Source organism: Maylandia zebra, linkage group LG20, assembly GCF_041146795.1.
Source record: "Maylandia zebra isolate NMK-2024a linkage group LG20, Mzebra_GT3a, whole genome shotgun sequence".
Classification (NCBI taxonomy): Eukaryota; Metazoa; Chordata; class Actinopteri; order Cichliformes; family Cichlidae; genus Maylandia; species Maylandia zebra.
In genome coordinates this window covers 27493945-27521091 of record NC_135186.1, presented here as the reverse complement: position 1 = coordinate 27521091, position 27147 = coordinate 27493945, and the positions used below count along the sequence as shown (strand labels likewise).

Below are 27147 nucleotides of genomic sequence, written 5' to 3'. Positions count from 1 at the left end.
TTATTAAGTAAAGAAAGACAAGACTTGCATAAAATGCTCTTTTATGCAACATTTATTATCTTGCCTCAACCAGTGTTTCTAACACTACATTGGTTTTTGTAAACAACACTTGCTTATAGTATGCACTTGCATATATTTAAAACTGACATATCACAATACTACAGTTAAAAAAAGTGTCCTTACTGCTGAGAAGTTGAGCTGTCAGCATTTGAAAAAAAAATGCACCTAGCTTTAATTTTTGCATGTGAAACAATAAATTCTTCCCAAAATAACAATCAGAAAATCAAATCAAAGACACATACATTATTCACATATATCATGAGGAATTTATTATTCATAGAGATGCATTGGTTTACAATAATGGTAAATCTATAGTATCTACTCTTACAAGCTCAGTTAGAGCAAATTTCAATGTTGATGGAAGAGGTGAAAAAGACCAACAAGTATAAAGACGCTATGTGTTCCTTTGATCATTTGATTAAATACAAATATATCAGATCATGTTGGCAGTGAACATTTTCATTTTTAAAGCAACATTTTTTTTTTTTATTCCTCTACAAATTTTTATATACTATGACTACTAAAATAAAATCAGGTAGTGTGGCCCCAGCATAGCATTAAGTAGCTATAAAGAGTAGGACTATCATTGTGAAGTGCTTACTTCAGCCCCTTTAATTCAGCCCCTTTCAGACATGAACCATTAACCTGACGGCATTTTAACGTGTCAGCTTCATCTTCGTGTGAACATCTTGGTCACTTTTCTGTTGTAGTCACCACTGCAGTCTAGAGGTTGGACTAAATAACATTCACGCATTACTTTGAACACAGTGGAAGGTTGAATTCATTCAGTCATATTAAGGTTTAAGAATGCACAATTAATCAAGATAGTAGTGGTAATGCAACTAGAAACCATTTACCAACTGTTATTAAACAACTAAAATTTAAAAAAGGAATGCACTATTAACTCCCAGACAGAAAAAACCCCCAAAAAAACGTGAGCGACATGGCGGGATTAGATGGTACTGTGCAAACAAGAGAAACATGCAAAGCCAAAGATGACTACAAGGTCTGCCCAGCAAAACTAGCATGTCATAAGTCTGCCGCAAACATGCACAGTCATTGTGGTTGGGGGTGACTGTTGAAAAGTAGTCAAATAGTTTCTAAAGAAAACAGAGTGATATTTTTGCTGAAAATGGCCCTATGCAATAAACAAGGATATTTTTATATGCCTAGATTTTTTCCTAATGAAAAATGAGACACACACACACACACACACACACACACACACACACACACACACACACACACACACACACACACACACACACACACACACACACACACACACACACACACACACACACAGTGCTTGTAATGAGTAAAGAGAACTAAACATTCCATAGGTGTGTTTGCACTTCACTTGAGCCAATAATAATACTGCCACCAACGCATATTGAATATTAGCGAATATTGCACACACACGCTCTCTCAAGTCACCGTCAGGTACTGTATGTGTGAAGCCATGAAGATGATTAACACATGAAAGTAATCCAGATATGAATGACTGATAAAGCCAGCATTTTTTTTTTTTATCCCATGTCTGAAAGGGGCTCATCACTTTTCCCTTGCCTTTGGCTCCTCTGCTCATTATGGTCCTTTTCTGTACAGATATATATATGTATTTTTTTTTTTTTTTAAAAAGAAGAAGATTAAGAAGAAGAATCACAGACAGACAGTTTCACAAATGTTGTTTGTGATCTCACTTAACTATACAAAAAACATTTGAGAGCTAGATTAAAAACAAAAAAATAAAGAGACGCTGATAAATACAGAAAGAAAAAAATAACGGAAAAAGATTCCAAAGAACAGAGTGTTTGGTTACGTAGATGAAGCTGAAGTTGTTGTTTTTTTTGTTTGTTTTTTTAATACAAAGTCACACTGGCAGCCTTGCCATTGAGAAGTTGGACTTCAAAGTCAGAGGGAAGGCACACGGTCGAGATGAAGGCTGGGCCTCTCCGGGCTACCGTTGTTATCGTCTCTGTTCATCTCTGGGCTGTGGCCGTGCTCGTCTGTGCTCTCCGGAGATTCATAGGGATAATTTTCGCTTATCTCCTCATCCTCCTGCTCTTCTTTAATGCTGGTTTGGTAAACACGGAGAACGAAAATGTGATCAGACTTTAAATAGTAGGTAATTCAAATGCACTGTGAATAGGGACACTTACAAAGCCTGTGGTGGGGACTGTGTTGCACTGCTGTCGCTTTGGTATCCAGATCCATTAGCGAGAGCTCCATTCATCTGCTCCTGGAGAACATGAGGCAAGGAGTGCAATGGGATGCTGCCCATAGAAGCTGGGTTGTATAGAGAGTTGCATTCTAGACCACCACCCTGAAAAAAGAAATACTGTCAGAGGTGTATTTATAGCACTGCTTAAACACATATACTATGTTAGGATAATTCATTCATCAAACATCTTTTTATTTGTAATACAATACACACAAACAACAAGATAATTAACATTTCTCTGTTACCTGAAGGGCAGATCCAGCTAGGCCTGTACGGTTCTGGGCGTTCTTCAGCAGAGATCTATTAGCATATAAATACAAGAGCACATTATTACATTTGAGTATGAATACTTAAATGGTCAAAAACGATATTCATACTTCTGTCCTGGAATTTTACTGAAGGCAAATGTTGTTGAATGTGTAAATTCCCTCTAATATTCTTAAAAGTGTATTTGTTTGCAGAAGCTGTGTGCATGGAGCTGACTTAAGAGGGATTCAGAAATGCAAGCTCATCTTAAACGCACATTTTTAACTGAAATAGCAACAGTAACTAAGGGTGATAGTGTTAAGTTACATTTCTCTCGATCTGAAGGAACTACGAGTACTGCCAAAATATACAATGGCGCTCCAGGTCTGTTTACTTAGCAAAGTCCACAATAGCTAAGAGTTTGAGTCATCTTTGCAAGATGATGCAATCAGAAACATGCCTCGTAACAGTTTTGATACACTACAGATTTTTTTTTACTATTATTGATTTCATGTAAAAGTACAAGTTTAGCTCTTGTGAACGGCAAAAAGCAGGCCATTTATTGTTGCTCACAAACACATGGGTCGGAGTGAAACATTGTGGAAAACAACATTTTGTTCATATTTTATTTAACACAATTTAGATGATCTCCTTTGTTGTTGTTGGGTATTTTTTTTTAGCATTTAATCATTTAACATCTGCAATTCTAACCCCCCAGTTTTTTTCCATTTTCATCATAGCACAGTCCCAAGCCTTTAAAACTCCATGACCTGTTGACAGTAAATACTCTTTACTTGTGAGGTAAAGCTACAAGGTCAAGTTCCTTGATGCCAAGCGTCTGACTTCTAGTAACATCTGAAAGTGCATGGCCGTCACGTCTAAAGTGTACATACCCGTTACCAGCAGCTTTCTGGGGCCGCCTCCTGTGAAACTCAATCTCATCTACTGTCCACACGGCTCCCTTCACGTTCTCCAAACGTACAAAGCATTTATGGAGACTGAGGTTATGTCTGACTGCATTCTGCAAAATATAAGAAAATCACACATTTAGGAACTCCACACTTCAAGTAAGGAATTAGCTTCTTTTCCCGTTTCAAATTGAAATCTTTAATGACATTTAATATACAGTATATAAATATCAATACCTTCCAAGTAGCTGCATTACGCCGGAAATATGCAAAGTTTCTTGTGAACCAGTTGTAGATTTCATTTAATGTCAGCTGATTGCGAGGTGATTCAAATATAGCCTGAAAGAGACAGAACATGTAAGAGAGGCTCCAAATAACAGAAAAGATGTAGTGATCTGCTTTACGTGGCTGAAAAAAGTTCCACATTACCTGTCTGATGAGAGAGGCGTAAGTAAATGGAGGCCTAACTTCTGTGCTCAAGTAGAACTCCTTATTATCAATTATATCTGTGTAAAGACATTAACAAGCCATATTTACACATATGCACAATAAAAGTGAAACATATAGCAAATATTTCCAATTATATCTCAGTAGAAGCATATTTCAGCACTTTTGCCCCATGAAAACATTATTAATTAAAAGCTGTGACTTGTGATCTCACAGTTACCTTGGCTTACAGAGCGGCTGTATCGCCTCCTTACAGGGGTTCCAGTGAACATGCTATTGGGAGTGAGAACTGAGGGAGATTCGGAGAGTGGTGTCAAGGGTGTGGATGGGGCCGTGGCACTCTGAGAAATGCTCATAGGAGGAGGGCCTTTGGGCAATGTTGCCTGGGAGAAAGATGCATTAGACACCAGATTAACCTGAAGAAAAAAAGAACAGAAAACAAAGCAGTTAAGTCAGCAAAATGTTGGTGTAACTAAAAGCAAAACACTATTTATTTTAATTGAAGGAAACAGCTGTGGCAGGTTCTTACAGGCTGTGCTGCAGGTTTGGGTTCAGAGGATTTCAGATGAGCCATCATAGCCTGCAGTCGTTCTTTGTCCTTCTTCAGCTGTGTTAAAAACGAAAGGCAAAAATAGAAGTTTATGGATGGTTAATTCTGTGTTACATGACAATGTGAAGTTTGGTGTGGAAACTACTTCTTTCCAGGCCTCCTGAGAGGTGTAAATATAAAACGCTGGTGTGAAAACACACCACAACTGCAAAAATTTTCACATACACTTTGAGAGTTTAAAAAAAAAAAAAAAAAAGACTCAACACAACACTAATCATCATAGTTGCATTTCATTTTTTTAAAGTTAGAGAGGGAAAGGGAAAACGAAGCAACAAAATCTAAAAGTATTAGGTAAAAGAAAACATGTTGTACCTGCAGTTCTAGCTGCTGTACCACTTGCATCTGTACACGACATTGTGCTGTACTCTTGTCATCCAGTGTGTGTTCACTGTTTAGATGTCTGCAAACAAGAAAATTCAAAATCATGGCATGCTTCAGGGAAACAATGTCCTGCACAAACAGGAGGGAGCAAAACAAAACAATGCTAAAGTATGCTTCTGTAATGCAGCAAAAAAAGCACTCACTGCTCCTCACCAAAACATTAAATATACTATATCATTGCTCATATGATAAATATATTACTTTATCATTTATTGCAATGGCGCATCCTTGTATATCCAAGTATGTATGAATGAACACCAGTTTAGAGGAATGCTAGATTTCAACACTCACTTGAGAAATGCCTGAAAGTCCCCAAAGACCGTCTCACAGCCAGGCCATTTACACATCCCATTTCCATACAGAGGATGGCTGTTCTGTGTATTTTCATCCAGCGGACCACTGCGAAACACATAATGCAACAGAGTGAGTGCACTGAAAGCTAGATACAAATAAATGAAAAAACAACTAAGGTTTAGACAAGACTGGAAATTTCAAAAGCACCTGTCTTTTCTCTTCAGAAGAGTTTGATGACCATTGGTGGTAGATTGTTGACTGGAAGACTCTCTGGTGTCTCCACCAGCTGACAGGATGCTACCATTCTCACAGCCTAAAAGTGCACATGTACACTATAGATAAATTGTTGTATGATACAGTGGGATATTACTGCATTTTACAGAGAAAAATTTCCTCGAGATGATTAAGATCACGATAAAAAAAAAAATCACTGTTTACTTAAAACCTAACATTCTGGCAATCACTAGCAAAAACCAACCACTGTAACTGAAAACAATCTGTTTAGGTGTTTGAGCTCTGCAGTAAATGAATCTGCAACAGGGAGTGTTAAGACACATACCTGGGGGTGTAGCTGGGCTGGTAGGAAGCACAGACAGCAGGCCTTGCCTCTGAAGGTTGAGGAGGTGCTGCTGCTGCACCTGAAGGAGCTGCTGCTGGATGGCAATCTGCTGGGCTGTCAGCTGTGACAGAACATCAGTCAGTGAACTCTTTATCTGTTGCAATATTGTAATTGCCAAATGAACTCTTTCTACTGATTGTTTGCATTGAAATGCAACTGCAAACTGAAATAGAACAAATCTGAGCAAGAACAAACCCACACTTGCTGCCTTGTGCACTCAGACAAGCGTAACTTTATCTTACGATTTTCTATTAAGAGCCAACAGAAAGTACATATTGTGAGTGGCAATGGATAAATGATTTTAGGACAGACTGATGATGCCTTGCTGCTATACAAATTCATGCACACAAGCTGTGTGGCTTTTGATAGTAAATGGGACACACAAACACACTTGCTGGTACCAAAGTGTGTACTCAAGTCCACAAGGCTTTCAAGTGTAAATACTGGGAAAGAGCAACGTATACTTTCTGAAGATGTGACGTATATAAAACATATAATCCTGATATATTTAGAGAAGAAACAGTATACAGCAGCCTTTAAACTAATTGGGAGTCATAAAAATCGTTCACAGCTTATAAAACATCAGATATAACCTCAATCTGCTGCTGTTACAGCCTAGCTTTAGTGCTGTTTTATACATCAGTTACAATCTACAAACACAGAGCTAGAACTTGTAAAAGTATTATTCCAGGTAAAACAATATGAGCTCTTGGTAATACCAAATACCCTAATGTTGATATCTATACACAGTGGTCTCTATAGCAAATAAAAAATAACGCTTAACAAACAAATCTTACCTCTTGACTAACAATCCCAGCATTCTTTTGCTGCAGCAGCTGTATATTAAGCTGCTCTTGCTGATTCTTGAAGACCTCTTGAATTTGTTGCTGCAGACATGTTCATACAACTGGAGTTAACCTCACAAATAAATTGTGCTCAGTGTAGAAGAGGAAAAATATTAAGCATACATTACCTGGTGTAACATGAGTGCTTTCTGTTGCTGGAGCAAGGCTTGAAGCTGTTGGGGACTGAGGACTTGTTGTTGTGATGTCTGCTGCAGCTGCTGTGGAGCCTCTGCTGGTGGGGTCATCATGGACAATGACACTGGAACCTTCATCAAAGACAAAATAGAAAGGTTAAAGTCTATACATGGGACACAAAAAAAGAAAAACATGAGGAAATCAAGCCTGTGAAGGACATACTGCTGCACTGACAGGCAAGTATAATAATACACAAAGGATGTTCTTTTCTATGGTTGTGCATACATGCTACAACAAATCTATGCAAGTTCTAACCATCTGTGCACTTACATGTAAACAAAAAAGTTTATTGTTTTTGGCCATATGTGTATTTTCCCATCCGACTTCTTCACAAGACTGTGCGCTGCTCAAACAAAGCATGTCTGTTTAGGATCACCCGATTGCTTGGCCAATCCACATATAAAGCAATTTTCTTGTATTATCTGAAGTTAATGCTTTGTAGCAGAAAACTGGCCACTAAAGGGACATACTGTCAAACCTACTGTTGTGCATGACTGCACCTCTAATTGGTTTACTTTGTAAATAAAACTTCAAATAATAGCGGAAAAATATGACACATTCCTAAAATCCATGCTGACATTTTCGCATGCATTGTCTGAAATGCAAAGATAATTCATTTTTGGTATCGTGTATGATTTTTTTTTTTTTTTTTAAAGGGACGATAGTGCAAATGAGAGAGGCTGTATTTCAGTTCTTAAATGAACTGGATGTCAATTACAATGCCTAAATCAGTTTTTTTCTAATAAATCAAAATCAATTTGTCAGCAAACAACTGGAGCTACACACACACCTTGATCAAATTAAAAACAATATTTAGAGTTACTCACAGTACTAGTATTGTTTGTTATTCCCACAACCGTGGTCAGTCTCTGGGAAATGGTTTAACAATTATTTCAGCCAAAAATGTACCCAACAAAAACAACAGCAGCACTGGATGGCTTAGGGGAATTAGAACTCCATCAAAACAACAACAACAACAACCAGTACCACAAAAACAACAACAACATCCTGTGCTAGGCATGCAGCAATTACCACACCCTCCCCCTCACTGTCAAGCCTCACAGCTCAGGGGATGTTTACAGTAAACATAAACAGAGTAATCAAAATTGCACAGAGATATAAATAATGAATAAAAAAGCATACAGAGCCTGTTTACGAAAACAGAACTTGAGATTCGTATTTTAATTAAGGTCTGAACCACAAACAAACATTTCTCTCCAAGGCAGAGTCTGTTTTGAATCGGGTAAACAAACTGACAGTGAATTTCACAGAGGCTTTGGGCTAACAATAACAGATGACTGCCTCTTAGTTTGTCCTTTCTTATGAAACTCAATGCTGCAGAGGTGGCCATCAAAGCAATGAAAACAGGTCTATCCCATAGACAGAGCCAGTTGGCCCCTCTATTTTTCTGTGGACACCATCAACACAACAACAGCCTTTGCCTAATCCCTGTTGCCATGGTAGCCAGCAAGTCCAAACATCTTCTGTTGTTGTTATTGTTGAAAGTCATACCAGTGAGCAACTGAGTGTAAACACAGATCTGTTCCCGCAAGACTGGTCTTGTGAACTCTGAGATGACTGACAGCAAATAGAAATGCTAAAAAGTTGCTGAAAAACAAACACAGTATGCTTCCCTTTATGAGTTGTATTGCTTACTAAAATGTCCTAATAGATGTGGCTCAAAAAAGGAAACTCAAATGAATTCAAGTTTTAAAAAAAAAGCTTTAACTCATGCATAGACATACAGACACAATTTAACTAAGCACACAAATTGAAAGAAACAAGCCTTCTGTCACCACAATTTTACAGAACAATTTAAAAAAAAAAAAATTAGTTCAACAAACCTGATAATCTCCATTGAAACGTTTATCTGGGCACTGAAAAAAGAAAAATACTGCTCAGCAACAAGGCTCTGCCTCACAATCTAACACAGCCTCTCTAACCTACATGATGTGAGCGTGAACAAAACTAACAATGCAATACTGATCCCTCTGCCAAACAGGAGTTATGCTCTCCATTCCCATTCTAAATCTCAGCACCAGCTCCCCCACCCTTGTGCTCCCCTTCAGAATAAACATAAAATACTGCAGATTGCAGAAACAGAGACAAATAAAACAAGACGGTCAGGGTTTAGGTTTATGTGCTAAAAAGGCAAAACAAAGAACCTCAAATTATCATATAGCAATAAGCTGTGCACAGAGTTCGATGGCATCATCTACCTGGTATGTCCAAATGAGTGTGTGCCGCTTGGATACCAGGCTAGTTATACATAAAATCAAATCCAGAATAAATATTCACGTGTAGAGAAGAAAACACATCTGCTTCAATTACAGGACAAATTTGTAACATTGTGGACAAACATCTTGACACATCCCCAATACAACTCCATGGTTTTGTTACAGAGTAGCACATATACACTGAAGAGAGAAAACATTTAAGCATTTCTGAACAGAATGCAACTTGCTTCAGGGCAGCAACAAACAAATGATTATCTCTTAATCAAGATTCTGAAGCATTTAGTGGTATCTCCATGTCATTTGCTTGTTAGAATAGAATAGAATAGAATAGAATAGAATAGAATAGAATAGCCCTTTATTGTCATTGTACATGTACAACGAAATTTTGGTCTAACAGTGCAATATCCAAAGATAATTATCCAGACCAACCCATTAGTTGGTGACCTATATTGGTATATTTATTGATTACATATATCTGAAAAAATTTCTTGGGGAAAATAGTTGGAAATAGTGTAATTATCGGGTCAGTTACATATTAAAGCAGCACTGACTTTAATTAACATACTCTCAGACCTGTCTGCAGCACATGTCACAAAGTTACAGATTAATCTGTAAATCACATTGCAAACATACAAACAAAGAAAATAAATTAAATAATTTAATGGATAATTGTGATCCATTAATATTGTCATATCAATAGATAGATAGATAGATAGATAGATAGATAGATAGATAGATAGATAGATAGATAGATAGATAGATAGATAGATAGATAGATAGATAGATAGATAGATAGATAGATAGATAGATATTCTGATGTGCTGAACAAATGCAGCTGAGAGTGACTGACCCTGGGTGCCTCTGGAGGAGGAGTTTGGCTACTCCTCAGTCGACATTCATTCTCAGTATGATTCCCGTTCTCTGTCTGATTTGTTTGAATGGTGTGGCTTGTTGGATCTGACCGAGATTCATGCATCTGGACTTCTATGACCTGTAAATGGGGGGGGGGGATATGAACCATTATAATACATTTAGGAGGGCAGACAAGGTGAATGCAACTGTCTGGACACCTTTGTCAAAGCTAGTATTTCACAAGATAATAAGAAGCCCATTCTTCAGGATAACTTAAGCAGTATTCAGCAGTCTTTAAAATTACTATGCTAGAGAAACTCAACTTCTACCAAAGTCAAAAAGTACTTTGTTACAGCCCTACCCTGCAATACAAACACGCTCTTCTACAAGGGAGAGAGAAGGACGGTAGGTCTATTTGTTGAATAACTGAGTGCTGCCATGGCTACTGTAAACACAGGGGCCCTGGGTTCGTGTTTATGTGCAAACATATCTTCCTTCTGGAACAATTTACCATTAACCAGGTGGTGCCATAAACGGCTGTGGCAGGTAGTACAATGCACAAGTAGGCTTTTATGTATACAGCTTGGGAGTGTTTGAGTCAAAAGCCAAGCAGCATAAACAAAGATAAATAAAGTAGGCAAACAACTATAAGCAGATGGAAAGCTACACAGAAAACCCGAAATGAAACAGACCACGCAGCTTCAAGGATAAAGCCATTATTTTCAGCAATACCCACAGCCACATATTCAAGTCTGTTTAATCTGTTAATCAAATCAATCAGTTAGGCACGACTGAATGTCAATGTCAACATTTTGGAAACATCTGACAGACAATCTGATAAGATTACATACACTCAGATAAAGTTGTGAACAAAATAGTAGCAACACCTTGCTTAGAAAAAGAAAAATCTTTGAAAACGTGGGGGTTCGTAGAATAGAAAGCTGTGTCTAACAGTGGTGATGTGTCATTCACTGACGAGTCAAAACTTGCTGGTAAAAAGTAGGTAATTCCTACAATTTATAACATTAAACATAACTGATTAAAACAGACAGCTGTTGATGAGACATCCACAGTTTGCTTCTGCTTTCAGGATTAGCTCTGTAGACAGAGGGCAGTGCTTCCAGTAAAAAGCTTCTTTTTTTTGTCTTAAACAAGGTTGGGGGTTGCTCTTAGTTTTAAAATCCAGGCCGAATATAGTGTGATTTCCTCACATGTTTTGTTATGCATGCAACAAAACAGAATTTCATCCAACTGTGCTGTAGTGCCAGCATTTTTGAGATGGACTGAACAGCAAGTGCATTCATTTTTACTGGTCTTGCCTCAAAGACAACTTTCTAGTAATGAAAACCAATACTATTTTTTTTACGTAAGCAAACACTGCAAATGGGCTTTTCATAAAGAAATAAATCCTGTACATGAATATAGTTTGACTAATTCCATGGATGAACTACTATGTCGTATCAGTAAAAGTCAGTAACTAAAGCTGAATAATATACTCTTTAACTGTTAACTTATGTAAGAGTGATACTGACAAAGCTATATGATACCCATTTTCTCAGAATTATATTTAGTAGACTGCTGTGAGAAATCTATAAAAGACACATGCATGTGCTTAAAAAACGAGAGAGAAAAAGACAGTGCTGAGTTTTGATTTTGTAGTGGATTTGAATCTGGGTGGAACCGGGTGGTAGTCCTTTACATATGGATCTTACTTTCTAAAGTGACTTTTCTTTTAATCTTCATGCTAAACCTGGGGTAGATTTTATAAGCCTAAAAATTGAGCCTTGCTGTGGTGCAGAAACCTAGTTTCCTCTCAGACCAGTCGAATGAATTGCAATTTGCTGAAAGGTTAATGTGGATTTTTATCCATTTGTGCCAGAAAATGTTGCTAGCATCAGCTTCAGATCAACAAAAACAAACAGTACATTTTAACATAGTATTGTTACATAATATCGAACTTCCACCCGGCTACACATAGTATTGTTACTTAAAATGAATTACAAGGCGCTTAAATCTAACCCATTACAATTTACATGTACCAGCTGAACCAGTTGCTAAGTCTAGGTTTCAGTTTGCTTTCGTCTACGAGGTACGACTGCCCATCTTAAGTATAAGCATTCAAAGCGATAGGCTGGTCTGTGCAAGACATACGACTGTTTTAATAATATAGTCATTCCACATTTAACAAGCTGAGGTTGTATTGTCTGAAGTTAACTCAGCGTCACGCCTAACTACATCCAGAGCGCAGGGCACAGCCGAAAATTTCAACACCCACCCAACACCTAAAATATCAGCTTAAAAAGACAAATGAACGTTATCTGAAACAGACATTATTTTGTTAATTAAAGCAATGTAATTATCAATGAGAACGGAATCGATATCCGTTAACATCACCACTGCAATCTGAGATTTCCGTTAAGGACTTGAGCCATAAGCTAATATAAAACACGCATCCGGAGAAAACGGGAGGTTAGAAAGTCTGCATGTTAACTATACACATGACCTAGCCTTATCGAATAACAATAAATAACAGGCAGAAAAACGGCCAACACTGCGGGAAGCATTTTCCTTCAAAGTAGCTGCTACAACAAAAGCTAACAGCAGTCTTGACGCTAGCTTGCAAGAAACGTTTCTGTCTCTCCTCTTCGTTTCGCTCCCCACGCTAATATAACAATACATGTAATGTTACATTTTGTGTTCATTTAATGGGTGAACGCGCTAGGGTGAATTAACGCTTACTCACAGAATTATGTACACGCGGATAGTCTTTGACTCGGGGTGGTGTCTGAAGCAGATCCCTCGGAGCAGTGCCTTCCTCGGTACCGAGCTAGCCACAAGTTGCTAACAGAGGGCGTGGCCTAGGTAAAAGTAAACAATGGTGACGTCAGGTTCACACGCGGACTGTTTGAGAGCGGCTTAAATTTTGACGCATTTTATCAGGAAACAAAATCATAGTTTCTTGTCCATAGAAGAAATAGTCTCCATTCTGAAGTACAGGTCCACGGCCTATTTATACAAATGTGAATATTTAAAATAAAATAACAAAAAATAAATAACCCACTCTTCGAATATTATCCAAAAAAAAAAAAGAAAGCTTATCAACGTTTGCTTGTATGCACTCATTTTATAAAGTCTGCATAGGTGGCTTCAAGTGTCAATCAACAGAAAAAACTTCTACTGTATCAGAATTTAAAGGATATTTAAAAATAAATAAATAAATACAGTTTTAAACTGGATTAGTAATAATCATATTGTTTTCGTAGTATATGTGACAGGATGTGTTAATTTATGTAGTTTTTAACCATTAGCATGCACTGAGGTTACTCAGTCTAGTGCAAAAGGGCGCTATTTCCACTTTATCTGATGAAGGTAGGTTCGCCATATATTATTTTAGTACGTTCTAAATGTCGATTAATACAAAATTCTGTCTCAGTACTTTTGGCAGGGCTGTTAATATGGACCTTACGGGTGACAAAACTCCGCAAGGCTTAATGATAATCGCAACAAAAACGCCAAATCTTCAGCAAAGACAACTAGAGTTAAGAGATGAAAATGGACCCTTCTATTTGCATACCCGTGCTTCTATGTGACCGCAAGAGGGAGATATTTTACCTGTGGATGGCATGAAATCGGATCCATAAGTACATTTGATTTTTGTTTCTTAAGAAACCGACAGCCACGTTACAAATGAAAAAAAAATAAAAATAAAAAACGAAGTAGTTTATCATTTTTTCCCCCATTCGCTGTACCGTAGGGTGTAGGGTTAAGATAAGATAACCTTTATTAGTCCCACACGTGGGAAATTTGTTTTGTCACAGCAGGAAGTGGACAGTGCTCTGCATATATTACAGTACCTTAAATGCTCTGGCAGTGATCTTTGGCAAGAAGAAGGGAAGACACTTCTAAAACATGACCTTTTCTGGGACTCCTGTCGACAGTGTTTTTCTATTATGATAGCACCTAAAATTTCAGTATATTCTTTCATATTCAGTTTAATTAAACTATAGCAGAAAAGTATCAATAAAAAGAAAGAAAAAACATGAAAGTTTGAACATTTTTATTTCTTTTAAACATCATCATACAAATCATACAAACAGAAGACTTTAACAATGTAAACTGCTGATGAACACAAGGCACCATCCAAGATCAACAATCAGTTACAAGGTCTGAGATCTGCAATGACTAGTCAGCTGTACATGTGCAAGGAAACGCTATTGTTATTCTCTTATCCTAGAGTATGTGCTCTTAACGTTACTATAAAAACGGAACGTTACGGGTTAAAGAAAGCAATTTTGGCAAGTGCTATATTCATCTAGCAGAGTACTGAAGCTGAGCCACATTACAAATACGTCAACATTTGATTGATAAATGACAGCAGCAGTCTTTCTGTTGGTGTCAATGGTAATTTTGTGGAAATCAAGTCAATTGTATGAGTATTGCAGTATCAGTTAAAAAAGAAAAAAGAAAAAAAAAGCTCTGTTGAAAAGGCGCCTTTTGTGAGACATTTTAACATGAATTTTGACAATGCTTAAACATGGCTGATTTTAAATTGCACATAGGTTTACTCATATGACACCACAGAGGCAACGAATTTTCGAGAAACTAAAACCACCTTAGTACAACAGAAATAAACTATCACTAATGAACTTTTTTCCTGTAGTTTTGGCATTGCTGCTACAATAACATCTCTTCTTAAAAATATTTAAATTGGCTCCAAACAGCAACAGCTTCTTTGTGCCCTCGTGATAGCTTTCTCTGTGTTGTGTATTTATTGGTCATATTTTTCTGGGGGCAGTTTTATGTACTTCAGACTTAAGAGAATACATAAAAACATTGCACTTGATTAGATAGGTGACACAAAACCAAATTGTATTTGGTCTCAGTTACCACAACTCCATATGCTGTTAACTCCAGAGGGATTATGAGACGTCTTATATACACAGTACAAAGTGCTTGATATGGAGCAGAGGCTTAAATAAAAATGACAACCACAACACGGCAAATTTCCTACAGAATAGAAATTATTGCATATATTTCTCAGCATCTACTCAAGGTGTCTTGTGCACCAAGGTCACTTTATTGTAACACTAACATATTCTTTTCCCCATTCTTCTTATTCTACACAAGAAAAAAAAAGTGCAATTTATATTCACATAGTCGCCTTACAGAATACTAATTATTCATCTTGTCCTGAACAGACAACAGTATTTTCTTACTGTAATTTACAAAAAGATAAAATTGTTGGCTAGAAAAGCTGTGTAATGTGTTGTTAATATAAAGGTTTGCTTGTGATACTTTCTTTGCTCAAATTTGCCCCAAAATTAGATGTAGTTCAAAGACCTAGCTTTTTATGTTCTTGGTAAACTACACAAAGTAAGCTAGAATACATCTACACAAATTACTGTTTTGGTTACAATTCTGTAAAATTGTGCAGTATTAAAATAAAAAATAAAAATAAAAAAATACTTAAAACATACAAATACTCCTGTAGACATATTTAAACTAAAATGGCTTTACTTTAGACTAAAACAATGATATTTTTTATCATGTATGACAATAATACTTAAAAGATGTGAAATTTCCTTGACTTTGAGGCTTTATACGTGAAATACATTGAGGTAATTAAAATGATACATGAAGCAAATCGAATGCTCCAAAATTTGCCCCAGTATTATCACCCCCCCTTCCCAAAAGAAAATTAAAACACGTTCATGAGCAAAACAAAACAAAACAAACCCACACAAAAAAAGGTTCTTGAGAGTTGCTAATGTCTTGATCTACCTCCTTCGAAAGCATGGTGCTCCTCGTGGGCTGAAATATAACAGAAGATCTTATCACATCTCATGATTTCAGTCATTAAAAATGATAATACCGCACCCAAAGAAAAGAAGAAAATACTCACGTTTATAAAACACCGCTTTAAAAGGTACTTGTGGAAGGAGCTCGTTGATCCTTCCTATGATGTTTGACTCGCTAACACAAGAAGCATTTCCATTCCAGACCTGAACGACATCTTCTCTGTCTCTTATACTAACGCTGACTCCAACTACTTCATCCCCTGTAAAAAATAATAATTATTAAGCATTTCTGACTCATAGTGTTTGCAAGAGATAGTGTCTGCAAGATAGATATATATATATATATATATATATATATTTAAAAGAATTTAAAAGAATTTTACCTGCAGCACAATAATCACTGAACTGCTCTCCAATAATAGCCAAAAGCAACTCCTTCCACACAGCAGACTATAAATGAGAAGACAGCTTTATTTAATGATCATGAAAGTAGATAGTGTACAAAACAAACGCTTAAATGTGTTGTAAAACTTACAGTGCATTCTTTGGGTACTTTCATTTTCCACACACCACCTTTGGCATTGCTTTCTTCTTCCCTGTATGCAAACAAGGAAGTGCCATTACAAATGATAAAAATGACATCATGTGAAAACAAATGTTGTTCTTGAGGTTCATCTCACCAGAGTGGTTTTCTTTCTCCTCTCATCAGATGATAGCTCCATCTCAGCGGCAAGCTGGAGACCCCAGGTATGTTGTTGTAAACTCTCCAAAAGTTCTACTCCAGAGCAAAGGTGAACAGAGGAAATGGGTCATTTTATTGAACCATTTACCAACACACAGAGTACAGACATTTGGCCTTGATGATATTTTGCAGTGGCCAAAAAGAACTTCCTCATTACTCTTATCTACACACACCCACTGATAAACTGGCATTCCTATTACAAGACGCTTAGTCAAGAGCTGAGAGTACTTTGAATAAAATTATGAATTGCTTTTAAATACAAGGACATCAATCATAAACATTTTAAACACCAACCACCAACAAATGTACAACAACTTTGTGTAGTCATCATACCTGGACAGTCTCCACAGTGTAGATTTTCTTCAAGTTTGACTCACACTCAGCTGCTGTTGTTCCTGGTAGAGATCTATCATGAAAAGAAAATCAGATTCTACCTTCTTTTCTTTTTTAAATTCAAGCTTATAAATATGTCAGATCAACTAAATAAACCGTTTTTCTGAGCTATATTAATCACATGTGTCCAAATCATGCCCTTTGAGCAGACAGGATGGGGTAGAGAGTTTTTTTTTTTTGGGGGGGGGGGGGGGGGGGGGGGGGGATCAGATGACAAAAAACGCCAGTAAACAGTAAACAACACTGACCCCGTTTGAACACTGCACCCTCTGATTTGTGCACACGGTGGACGATGGGCTTGTGTAACTGTGTTGCTTACTTAGTGTGATTACTTAGTGTCAAACTAGAAACTTTATTGAAAAGTAAAAGTAAATTTTACTTAAACAGAAGTAGTGACTCACTAAACAATAACAATCACATGAGCAGCAACAGAATAACACCTGTGCTAATAAGAACGTACAGTGACCTTATCTGAAATCACACCGAGTTATTAATATTCAGGTAGCCAGTCATAATTACACCCTTTGCTTATTTTAAGATCCTTCCAAGAAGAGGAATTGTTTATGTAGGTCAGACAGGAAACAGTTGGCAGATAAGCTGCATCACCATTACCAAAAATTTTGTATGTGTATCTCGTGCAATGTTCTTTTCTGATTAAATAAAGAAAAAACAACAACAATCCGCGTTTTGCTGTTAAGATCACTTGTTATATTATCTAAGCTGCAATGCCTGACTTACAGTAGAGGCCTGATAAATTCATTTCCCCTCTTTGTTCTCCATAAGAGGTCAACAACAAAGAGTTCACCCAGACAACTACAGCAACTGCTAAGACAAGCGGGAGTAGGTGAAATTAAACAGTTTCTTACCTGTCGAGCCAGAATGTCCACGGAGAATGTAAAGGCAGGGTGTCATTTCCATTGTTATTGTTATTAGAAATCCCTCCCAAATTTCTGTCACTGATATGAATGTTGTGCTCCAGCAGACTCGGGCTGGATGATGAGCTCAGTTGTAATGCAGCTACTGGAACTGCCATCGTTACCACTGAAAGCCAAGTGACCACGTATTAAAAACTAGCCGATGTCTTGCTTTCACTGTTGCCGTCGTCCGCGGTGTAAATATATAGGCTCCTTAGGTAAAACTAACCACGATCAGCTGCTGACTCATTGGTCGCTTCACCGGTTTGCGCCGTCACAACACAAAACGATGACGCCCCGCTGACTGCCTGCGGCATCTACAGCGCGCCAGAGCGATCGAGAAGTTTCCCTCACGTAATCCTGCACATCCAGTAAATGAAAATATTAATACCTCCGCGGCGAGAATAACAAGTATTTTAATTTTAGCAACTTATTTCTTTGCGGGGGGTAGAGCTCTGCTTTGTTGATCTTCGCGTCTTCCGCAAATGTGAATACGTAATTGCTGACATGCGCAGTCGTCACTGCCACCAGCTTTGTTGGGTTGCTACCTGCTAACGTGATACTAACCTGCAAGTATTTCTTGCCTGTGACTGGCCACAGCAATGGACATCGACGCATTGTTGGAAGCGTTTCAAGGCAATGTTTGCAGTTGTTAAATGAGTTATTATTAGCTTAATTATTTCCTTTATGTTTGGTTTAATGCCCTGAGCAAAATGTCTCATGTTTGCTAACTACGTTATCTCGTAACTTAGCTTATCAACAACAACTAGCGTTTAGAAGAAGCATCTAGCGTCTCTGAATTCAGTCTCTGCATGATTTCACCATTTTAATGCTGTCTTCTGCATGCAAAATTTTCGTCTTCACACACTTTACACCTTTTTATTTCCCCACGGACGCTTAGCGATTATGTAAACAGCTAGCTTGATAACGTCACAACATGCTGCTAACAATAAAATGCTAGCTAACTAACTTGTGGGAACTTTCCATATAGTTAACTGAGAACGGTTTGGGGATTTTATGAAGTTGCACTTAATATTTGGTCTTCTTTAATAAATGTATTGTCTTTTGATGCAGCAGTAAATATTTTAATTGATGTCACTGTAATTTGGAGAAGCCTGAAACCAAACATTATCTTCTCAGGTTATTTTAAAAGTATTCAAGTTTCATATTTAGTTCAGTGCAGCCGCATGCATTTGTTTTATTATCTTGGGGATCAGCGTTGTTTCCTAGCTTGTTTTAAAGTTATTAAAGTTAAACTTTCTTTTTTTTCCTCAATGTTGGCTTTTGCAGATTTTGAGAAGAAAGGGAAGAAAGACACCTGTCCCCCATTGGAGCAATTTTTGTGTCATATTGCCAAGACGGGGCAACCGATGTGAGTACCATGGGTACATGTCAAGAACGATGGCTACACCCATTTTCAAATTTTACACAACTGCACTTAACAATTTTACACTTTTCTTTTTGCCAAACAGAAATACTGACATCAGTTTTCCTGCAAATAAAATCAGCAGTGCCCTAGCAGATTTGTTTAAAGCAAACTTGCATTGTCTTACAGGATCCCATGGTCACAGTTCAAAACATACTTCATGTTTAAATTGGAAAAAGTCATGGATGATTTTCATGCTGCAACACCAGAACAGAGAGGACCACATAATCCCAATGTAGATATTGTCCCATTTGAAGAAATGAGGAAGAGGATCTTAAAAATAGTGGATGGATACAATGGGTGAGTTGAGATTATAATGAGCAATGGTAAACAAATCCTTAGTCACAACTTCAGTAGTGACTGAGTTTTAACCAATAGTTTTTATTATTGGTATTCTTATATGCTGTCTGTTAAATCAAAACATAACCACAAAAACGTTTGAGCATGCATTTTATATAAAAAATGTACAAGGTTTACTCATATTTTATTCTGCCCACTGTGTGCTGCACTGTGACTAACAGGGTGGGCAATATACCCTCATAAATTATATCACAATATTTTAAGAAAATCTGCAATAATGATATTTCTGATAGGTGAAAAAATACTGAATTGCTAATTGAATCTTGCAGGCAGTGTGACTGCAGTGTGAATCTACTGAAACAAGATGCCAACAGCAGGCTTATAGTGCAATAGCAGTGACACAGTAGTATACCGAGTGTTTTCCCCTGGAAATTTTAATTAAAAGAATAAAAGAAGTGTTTAACAATACCCAAGGTATCTTAACATTATAACTCTTTGGGAGGTTGCACAATATTGTGATATAAAAAATGAACAATGGGATGTGATCTTGCTATCATATAGAGTACAACTAGCAAGCGCTCCAGCAATGCTGGATGGAGTCATTTGTTTACTTTTGGGCCTCACATCACTAACTGCTAGCGTCTCCTGCTTAGTAGCCTGGGTGTATTCAACAGTGTTTGGTGAAGCAGATCTATTGATTCCACCTTCAGTGAGAATAGTTTTTGGGCATATTTTGCAAAGTAACGTATTTAGTTGGAAGCAGCCTTTTTAGGTTCTAAAATCATTGCCTTGCTCTCAAATATCTGTATTTGAGCAATTGGTGTGTGCGTGGGAACACTTTTAACACTTTAAAACAAACTATATGAAGTGTTATGTTAATAAGCAATCTCACTAAATTATTTGCATCATAGCTTGTGATCATTTATGACTGTGGCTGACCAGATACATGCAGATTATTCTTTTTTTTTTTTCTCTCTCTCTTTTTTGCTGCATGTATTAAACTCTTACTTGCTTATACTCATCATCATCTGTTCCCTGATCCTAAATATTTCTCTAACTTTACAGAATCCCATTCACCATTCAGCGTCTGTGTGAACTCCTTATGGACCCTAAGCGAAACTACACAGGAACAGACAAGTTTCTCAGGGGTTTGGAGAAGGTGAGCAATAAACCATATTATCTTAGTATTTGAACAAAAAGATAAACAATATTAGCATATCAGAATGTAAATGTACATTTCATGGCTTGAAAAAAAAGCTTATATTTTTTTCTCCTTTTCAGAATGTAATGGTGGTGAGCTGTATCTACCCCACATCAGAGTGAGTACATTGGCTGTTAAGATTCTGTTTCCTTTGCTCTTCTGTGTGCTGTATTTTTCTCAAGCTGCTTCTGTTGACAGTAATGGTCCCCTGAGATTTTATGCATTATTATTGAGTCACACTTACGGCAGCAATTAACAGCCAGTTACCTGTGCCTTTCTACCTCTTTAAAGGAAAAATGGGGCATCCAGTATAAACAGAATGAATGGGGTGATGTTTCCTGGCAACTCTTCTCTGTATACAGACAGGTGGGTGCAAAATGTCAGTGACTGATTTATACAAATTTGAAATTGCTTCATAAACTGCTAGCAAGTGGGAACATTTTAAAGCCGTATTACATAAGGACAACCACAGTATAGTAAAGACAAAGCTATCTTGCCTGTCAGAAATAATAGTTTGTTCTTTTGGAGTAGAAATGTGAATGGGCCAGACACACCAAAACCACTTAACAGACCAAAGCTGTCATTGCCAACATCACTTTCCACCAACGGGCTTCCTGATTGTCCAGTCAGCAAAGAACCAGAGCCAGCCACAGAGGAGGTGGAGGAGCAGTGCGTAAGGTAAGTTGTTTGATCTGGTAATATGTCCTAACAAGAGTGTTTTATACTCTTGACACACTACTACACTACACTAATTCCTGCTTTTTAGTTTTTTGTTAGTTTTTTTATATCTCCTCTCTTGACCTCTCGTTTATAATTAGGTTTTGTCAAGACCCTGCCTTAAGAAAAAAACAAACAAAGAGCAACTCATTGGCTGGCATTTCAGTATATAATCTGTTTAACAGATTTTACTGTGTTTGTTTCAGTGAAACCTCACTATCAGAAGGTGAGATGACGCCAAATAGTGGGATAAAGAATAAACACCCAGAAGAAGAGGATTCTGATGGTGATAAGCAAGAGGTGAAGAGACTGAAATTTGATGAAACGGAGGAGAATGAAACAACAAATGAAAAAAATGAGTCGTCTTGCCATCAAGGGCCAGAGAGCTCGCCAGAGAGCTCGCCAGAGACACCAGAGTCTTCAAAACACTCCTGTGGTCAAGAATACAAAAGTGGAACATCTTGTGACACACCTAGTGTATCGGACAATCATGGTATGTGTTCATGATCCTTATTTAGGCTATTTTATGACTTCTGACACTACAGTAATTGATAGTGTCTTCATAATAGTTGCATTCTTATAAATCCAAATACACAGGGGCTTATACGTGTTACAAAAAAGACAACATAGATCTTTTTAGTACAGATCTCTTGGCTGTTGCCATTTCTCTGTAGTAGAACATAAATGCAAACTGACTAAAACCTAGTTAGCCTAAAGTTAAAGCAAGATTTCTGTGCCCTTCAAACAGGCAAATGATCTGAATAGTTTTGTGAAAATCTCTCACCTTATACCTTCTTAGCTTCTGATAAAGGTGCATTGATGTGTCTTTCCATATTAAAGTATTATTGCACTAGTCTTTAAATTGACATATTCAGCTGGATAGCCTACCAGTTAGTTGCCGCAGAATGTCACTTAAAACATCATGTTAAAATACCTTCTACTTTGCTTCCAGAGCCAAAAAGCACACAATCAGGACCCTCTGAGGTGGAAGAAGACTCATCTGAGGATACGGCTGATCACAGTCTGAAGAGCGATAGCACTGTGGACAAATCTGAGCAGCCTGTTCCATCAGAGGAAAGTTTTGAGCTGGACAGTGGGGAAGGAAACAGCAGCGATGGAGATGACTTAAGCAGTGACAAGCAGATACCCTCTTCCAGTAATTCACCAGACTTGTCAACAGAGGGCGTTGCTGGCATTTCAAAGAGTGCAGAGACTGCAATAGAGCCTGGGGAACTTGACTAACTTCAAGGCCTGTCTGCCATCTGACTTTTTTTTTCTTCTTTTTTTACACTGTATGATACCACACCAAGGGTATATCTGTAGCACTGTGGACCTGTAAGGACCAAGAGTGATGTGAACCTCTAGATTCCTCACAGAAGGATCTTTTTGTCCTAATCAGTTTCAATTCTCAAGGCCTCACATCACCTGGTCTTTAAACTGGAAGGCATGGATGTAAAAGAAGATTATGGAGACTGCCTTTTTCACTGTTGACTAAAAGTTTTTCTAATCTTTTTTCCCTGATTTTTATATCTGAACGTAATAATTGAACCCTAATAACTAATGTAACTGATGTACTCTGAATTTTCATTATTCATTCGGCATGTATTTCCATAAAGATATGTTTGATAGAGTTTGTTTTAGCCTAAGCACAGTTGTTTTGACTATCTCACTAATGAATGTGTCTCTTAAGGTGAACGAGGACACCTGCCATATAGAATGTGAAGCAATGCTTCACATATTTCTGTTTGCTTTTTCTATGAAGCACATACCGTAAATATATTTCTTATTAACATTATCTTGCACTTGTCAGCTTTGACCCCTTGAAGGATGTGGAAAATGTTATAGTTTTGGTTTTCATTCTATGAAGCCAGTATAAAACGGTATTGTAGTAACCAGTTTGGTTAGATAGAATATTGCTTTTGCTTAAGGGTAGCCATTTCTGCATCAAGCCCTGTAAACAGAATACAAGGTACTTTTACACTGTATGTATGTCATACCTTAGTTTACAGTCGTCACTTTTGATAATTAGGAATTTTTACAGTATGTATCAGTATGTAAATCAGTTTTTGTAGACTTGTAATAAATGTCCACTGCCTTTGTAAAACTGATCATCGCTGGAAACTGAAGGCTTGCGCTTGTATCATAGTATTCATGGAAAGCAATAAATGCTGAAATTTGAAGTGTACCGTACTTTGCCCAGCTGGTGTTAAAGGAGTTGCTTATCCGGGTTAATGTTAACACAACAATTGTGTCCAGGGAATTATTGTTTAGCTGCACTCAAAATGTTATGAGAATAGAAACATTTCCTGACATTATAAAATTTTAGCCCAGAGAAAAATACGAAATTTTATGTACAGTTGTTGTCTGTATCACCTATCTGTTGATATCTAGCATTTTAGTCACACTTGTGAAATCATTCCACTCAAACGTTCTGCTTTCAGCGATATATATGTCAATGTTAGCATAGTTTATTTATATGCTGGTGGTACACCATAACCTTAGCCAAAACATGAGTTTGATAGCATAGTGTTTTTCAACAGCCACATTATTAGGTGCAAATGTTTAATGTAAATGTCTTTGAGGCATTTGGACTTGGTCACGAACACTTGTTAAAGTTCAAAGCAAGTCTCAGAATAGGAAGAAAGGGTGATTTGACTGACTTTTGTTGCTAAACAGGCTGCTCTGAAACTGCTGATCTACTGGGATCTTCCCCTGCAGTCTTATAGTTTATAGAGAAAGGTATAAAAAAGAGAAAATAACCAGCTTGCAGCAGTTCTCTGTGACATTATTTTACTAAGCTAAAACTCTAGAAGTAACAATGACACACACACACACACATATATATATATATATATATATATATATATATATATATATATATATAATACATTACAGAAAACTGCCAGGCATGGGTGTAGAAACGGGTGATCAGCACAGGTAAAAGCCTTTGTACGATGACTGAGGGGGAATATCTCTCGTGTAAGACAGGTGTGAATCATTTTAATCGTGCAAGGATATCATCCAGTGACTCCTCAATGGCCTTGAAACCTCTAAGCTAAGATTATCACTATTCCTGTTGTCAGCGCATATTTTAGCCAGGAAGGAAATGGGCCAAGCCATGTTTTCACCTATAAACAAAAGATAAGATCCTGCTAACGCTGGTGCTCTATTGAAAAAGTATAGCTGTTTCCAAGTCTGCTTTCTACTAAAAAAAAACCAAAACAACAAAAGCCTGCTTGATGTTTGACCCTTTTCCAAAATAGAATTTCTATTTTGAGATATGAGGTGGATTTAAATGCACATCACTAGTGACAACAATTTTATTATAGGCTTCAGTAAGACTAGAGTGGGCATTCATAGAGTAATCAGGGTACCAGTTAATTACCTGGCACCTGAAGGTCAGGGTTTCCAGGGATAACTAAAGGACTGAGCTGAGTGAATTATCAGACGGGTCAGGAGCTTTCTATTTTGGAATAGATTACTTATTAGTCCACAGGTAATACTTTATTTTAATGTGCTTGACCTTTTGTTTGATCATTCTATCAATTCATTTGATTTTCCCCTCAATTATATAACCTCAAAAACTAAAATTTGAATTCTAGCTCTGCTTTGTAAAGCCTTAAATCACTCGATTCAAAACTTTTATACACTATACAGACTTTAGGCCTTAGCTTTGGCATTTTATGCCTTAAAGTAAATTTAAATCATATAATTAAATAATAATACATTTTAATTTGTGAAAATTGAATGAAATCAGAGATCCTTAAAACCCTTTTATGTCATTTCCCCCCACAACTTTTACACACAGTATTGTTTTTCTTCTAGTTTAGTATAGATACAAGCAGCAGCACAATCTTCTCATAATCTGGCTGTGGACTAATTGAATTTGACAAGTGTTCATTTCTAATCCTTTATCATGTGATCCATAGCAGTCTGTGTCTCATCCTCACTTTCAGTAAGGATTTGCCACAATTGAGAGCCGAATAACAATTCAGCTTCTATGGACTTTCATGCCATATTGGTCAATTTGGTTTTTGCTGATTTTGCACAAACTTAGCCGCAGCCACTGACTCTGTAACTGAGCACTTTTTTCATTTTGTAATGTAGGTGGAAGCTTAAAAAATGTAACCAGGTCAAACCAGATTTGTGTAATGTAAGAGATAATATTTGTTATTTTCAGCAAGAATAAAAATATTACCAACATGGGTCAACGCCTGAGTGAAGAGAGTGACCAAGACAAGGAAATCGATGTGGCGGAGCTGCAGGAATGGTACAAAAAATTTGTTGTGGAATGCCCAAGTGGAACGCTGTTCATGCACGAGTTCAAGAGTTTTTTTGGCGTTACTCATAACAAGGAAGCTGCAGATTACATTGAAAACATGTTTCGAGCATTTGACAAAAACGGAGTAAGTACAAACTTCAGTTCTGTCTCATTTTAACATTGTTACCAAACTACACAGCAGGACAAGATATTAATACACATTTGTTGATTCGGAAGGTTGCTTGTGCTGTTTCAGCTGATGCCCATTATCATTTTAAATATTTGAAGGGCAGAAAACTCATTTGCAGCAATTTTGAGGGCTAACTTAATTTGTACAAGTAAGGAAAAATGTCATAAATGCTCATGTATCAATTTCACTGAGAATACTTCTTGGGTTTTCAGGGTATACACAGCAAGCAAACTGGATGTTTCAGCTTAGCTCTAGGAATAATGGATAATTTTCCCTATTCTCTGACAGGTTAAAGTCCACACTGAAGTAAACATTTAGGTTCTCAGTCACATCCTTGTATTCCTTCACAACATTTGAACCTTGTGTGCACACAGGACAACACCATTGATTTCTTGGAGTATGTGGCAGCTTTGAACTTAGTCCTTCGAGGAAAACTGGAGCATAAACTTAAATGGACATTCAAAATGTATGACAAAGATGGAAGCGGGTGCATCGACAAAACAGAGCTTCTAGAAATTGTGGAGGTAATATTTACTATTTTAAAGTCTCCATGCGTTCTGCGTAGTTGATATTATGCAGCTGAATTGACTGACTAATGAACTTTAGTCAGTGAAGGAGTCACTGTAACATATTTTCCTGTAACTCTCAGTCTATTTATCGGCTGAAGAAAGCCTGCCATGGAGAGCTGGATGAAGAATGTAATCTGCTGACCCCAGACCAAGTGGTTGACCGGATATTTGAGCTGGTTGATGAAAATGGGGATGGTGAGTGTTTGCAATGGTTCCTAACGGCTTAAAATGTTCCATGGATGATTTAAAACACCTGTGGCATTGTGAAGCACTAATTGTAAAATTGTATGCGTATTCGTTATTGCTTGTTTATATTAAAAGGATAGGTGGGTGCAAGCTTTACAATGGTCATCTATCAGGAATGAAGAAATGTATACTAAGAATAACTGTCCTGCGTCACTTAGGGGAGCTCTCACTGGATGAGTTCATCGATGGAGCACGGAGGGACAAGTGGGTGATGAAGATGCTGCAGATGGATGTGAACCCCGGAGACTGGCTCAATGAGCGACGCCGTAGTGCGGACTTCTAGGGGGAAGCACAGACCGTCAGTCTGTCATGCACAATCCTGATGTGTAACTATTCATATTGTGATTTTGTGTATATTGCAGTTTATATGTATATAAAATAAAACACTGATACTGTCTGACTGCTAACGTGCTATATGCTGTTGTATCATATTTAGATACATGTCCACATCAGTGCTGAGATTTTCACAAGC

The 27147-nt window shown here is 37.3% G+C and overlaps 4 protein-coding genes across 7 annotated transcripts; 2 read left to right on the top strand and 2 right to left on the bottom strand.

Annotated features, from left to right (window-relative positions):
- Positions 1-303: 303 nt before the first annotated feature.
- LOC101473495 (forkhead box protein P1) lies at positions 304-12818 on the bottom strand. 3 transcript variants are annotated; one of them, XM_004546279.5, is made up of 17 exons: positions 12662-12818; positions 9917-10057; positions 8674-8706; positions 6763-6900; positions 6587-6676; positions 5730-5850; positions 5378-5483; positions 5168-5275; positions 4808-4895; positions 4415-4492; positions 4106-4301; positions 3868-3944; positions 3676-3777; positions 3424-3551; positions 2530-2584; positions 2223-2386; positions 304-2137 (listed from the first exon to the last, which is right to left on the bottom strand). In XM_004546279.5, exons 2-17 carry the CDS (start codon positions 10040-10042, stop codon positions 1975-1977), a joined length of 1773 nt encoding a protein of 590 aa, XP_004546336.1. In that variant the 5' UTR covers positions 10043-10057; positions 12662-12818; the 3' UTR covers positions 304-1974. The 3 variants fall into 3 exon arrangements, with proteins under 3 accessions (XP_004546336.1, XP_012773296.1, XP_076734276.1); XM_012917842.3 differs by lacking the exon at positions 8674-8706; XM_076878161.1 differs by lacking the exons at positions 8674-8706; positions 9917-10057 and having other exon boundaries at positions 12662-12784.
- Positions 12819-13960: 1142 nt separating this feature from the next.
- On the bottom strand, positions 13961-17884 carry LOC101472902 (eukaryotic translation initiation factor 4E type 3). Its single transcript, XM_004546277.5, has 7 exons — positions 17718-17884; positions 16792-16864; positions 16397-16491; positions 16252-16312; positions 16100-16166; positions 15821-15976; positions 13961-15729 (listed from the first exon to the last, which is right to left on the bottom strand). Exons 1-7 carry the CDS (start codon positions 17882-17884, stop codon positions 15683-15685), a joined length of 666 nt encoding a protein of 221 aa, XP_004546334.2. The 3' UTR covers positions 13961-15682.
- Positions 17885-17997: 113 nt separating this feature from the next.
- LOC101473203 (serine/threonine-protein phosphatase 4 regulatory subunit 2-A) lies at positions 17998-23594 on the top strand. Of its 2 annotated transcripts, none has more exons than XM_012917827.3 (9): positions 17998-18136; positions 19056-19137; positions 19321-19491; positions 20557-20650; positions 20773-20810; positions 20984-21058; positions 21224-21370; positions 21616-21902; positions 22362-23594. In XM_012917827.3, coding segments are annotated over exons 2-9 (1104 nt in total). In that variant the 5' UTR covers positions 17998-18136; positions 19056-19135; the 3' UTR covers positions 22652-23594. The 2 variants fall into 2 exon arrangements, with proteins under 2 accessions (XP_012773281.1, XP_004546335.1); XM_004546278.4 differs by lacking the exon at positions 17998-18136 and adding an exon at positions 18260-18401.
- A 1758-nt stretch (positions 23595-25352) lies between these two features.
- On the top strand, positions 25353-27072 carry guca1b (guanylate cyclase activator 1B). Its single transcript, XM_004546276.4, has 4 exons — positions 25353-25815; positions 26235-26384; positions 26510-26624; positions 26834-27072. The coding sequence occupies exons 1-4, from the start codon at positions 25612-25614 to the stop codon at positions 26956-26958; spliced, it is 594 nt and encodes a 197-aa protein (XP_004546333.1). The 5' UTR covers positions 25353-25611; the 3' UTR covers positions 26959-27072.
- Positions 27073-27147: the final 75 nt, after the last annotated feature.

Coding starts and splice junctions, on each gene's coding strand:
- LOC101473495 (XM_004546279.5), bottom strand. CDS start 10,042: ATGCATGAATCTCGGTCAGATCCAACAAGCCACACCATTCAAACAAAT. Junction 5,276..5,377: donor CTTCTGAAGAGAAAAGACAG/GTGCTTTTGAAA, acceptor TGTGTTTCGCAG/TGGTCCGCTGGATGAAAATA. Junction 2,387..2,529: donor TAGCTGGATCTGCCCTTCAG/GTAACAGAGAAA, acceptor TTCTTTTTTCAG/GGTGGTGGTCTAGAATGCAA.
- LOC101472902 (XM_004546277.5), bottom strand. CDS start 17,884: ATGGCAGTTCCAGTAGCTGCATTACAACTGAGCTCATCATCCAGCCCG. Junction 16,865..17,717: donor TGGACATTCTGGCTCGACAG/GTAAGAAACTGT, acceptor TTTTCATGATAG/ATCTCTACCAGGAACAACAG. Junction 15,977..16,099: donor CAGTGATTATTGTGCTGCAG/GTAAAATTCTTT, acceptor TATTTTTTACAG/GGGATGAAGTAGTTGGAGTC.
- LOC101473203 (XM_004546278.4), top strand. CDS start 18,368: ATGGACATCGACGCATTGTTGGAAGCGTTTCAAG. Junction 18,402..19,055: donor ATTGTTGGAAGCGTTTCAAG/GCAATGTTTGCA, acceptor TGGCTTTTGCAG/ATTTTGAGAAGAAAGGGAAG. Junction 21,903..22,361: donor TAGTGTATCGGACAATCATG/GTATGTGTTCAT, acceptor CTTTGCTTCCAG/AGCCAAAAAGCACACAATCA.
- guca1b (XM_004546276.4), top strand. CDS start 25,612: ATGGGTCAACGCCTGAGTGAAGAGAGTGACCAAGACAAGGAAATCGAT. Junction 25,816..26,234: donor GAGCATTTGACAAAAACGGA/GTAAGTACAAAC, acceptor GTGTGCACACAG/GACAACACCATTGATTTCTT. Junction 26,625..26,833: donor GGTTGATGAAAATGGGGATG/GTGAGTGTTTGC, acceptor TGCGTCACTTAG/GGGAGCTCTCACTGGATGAG.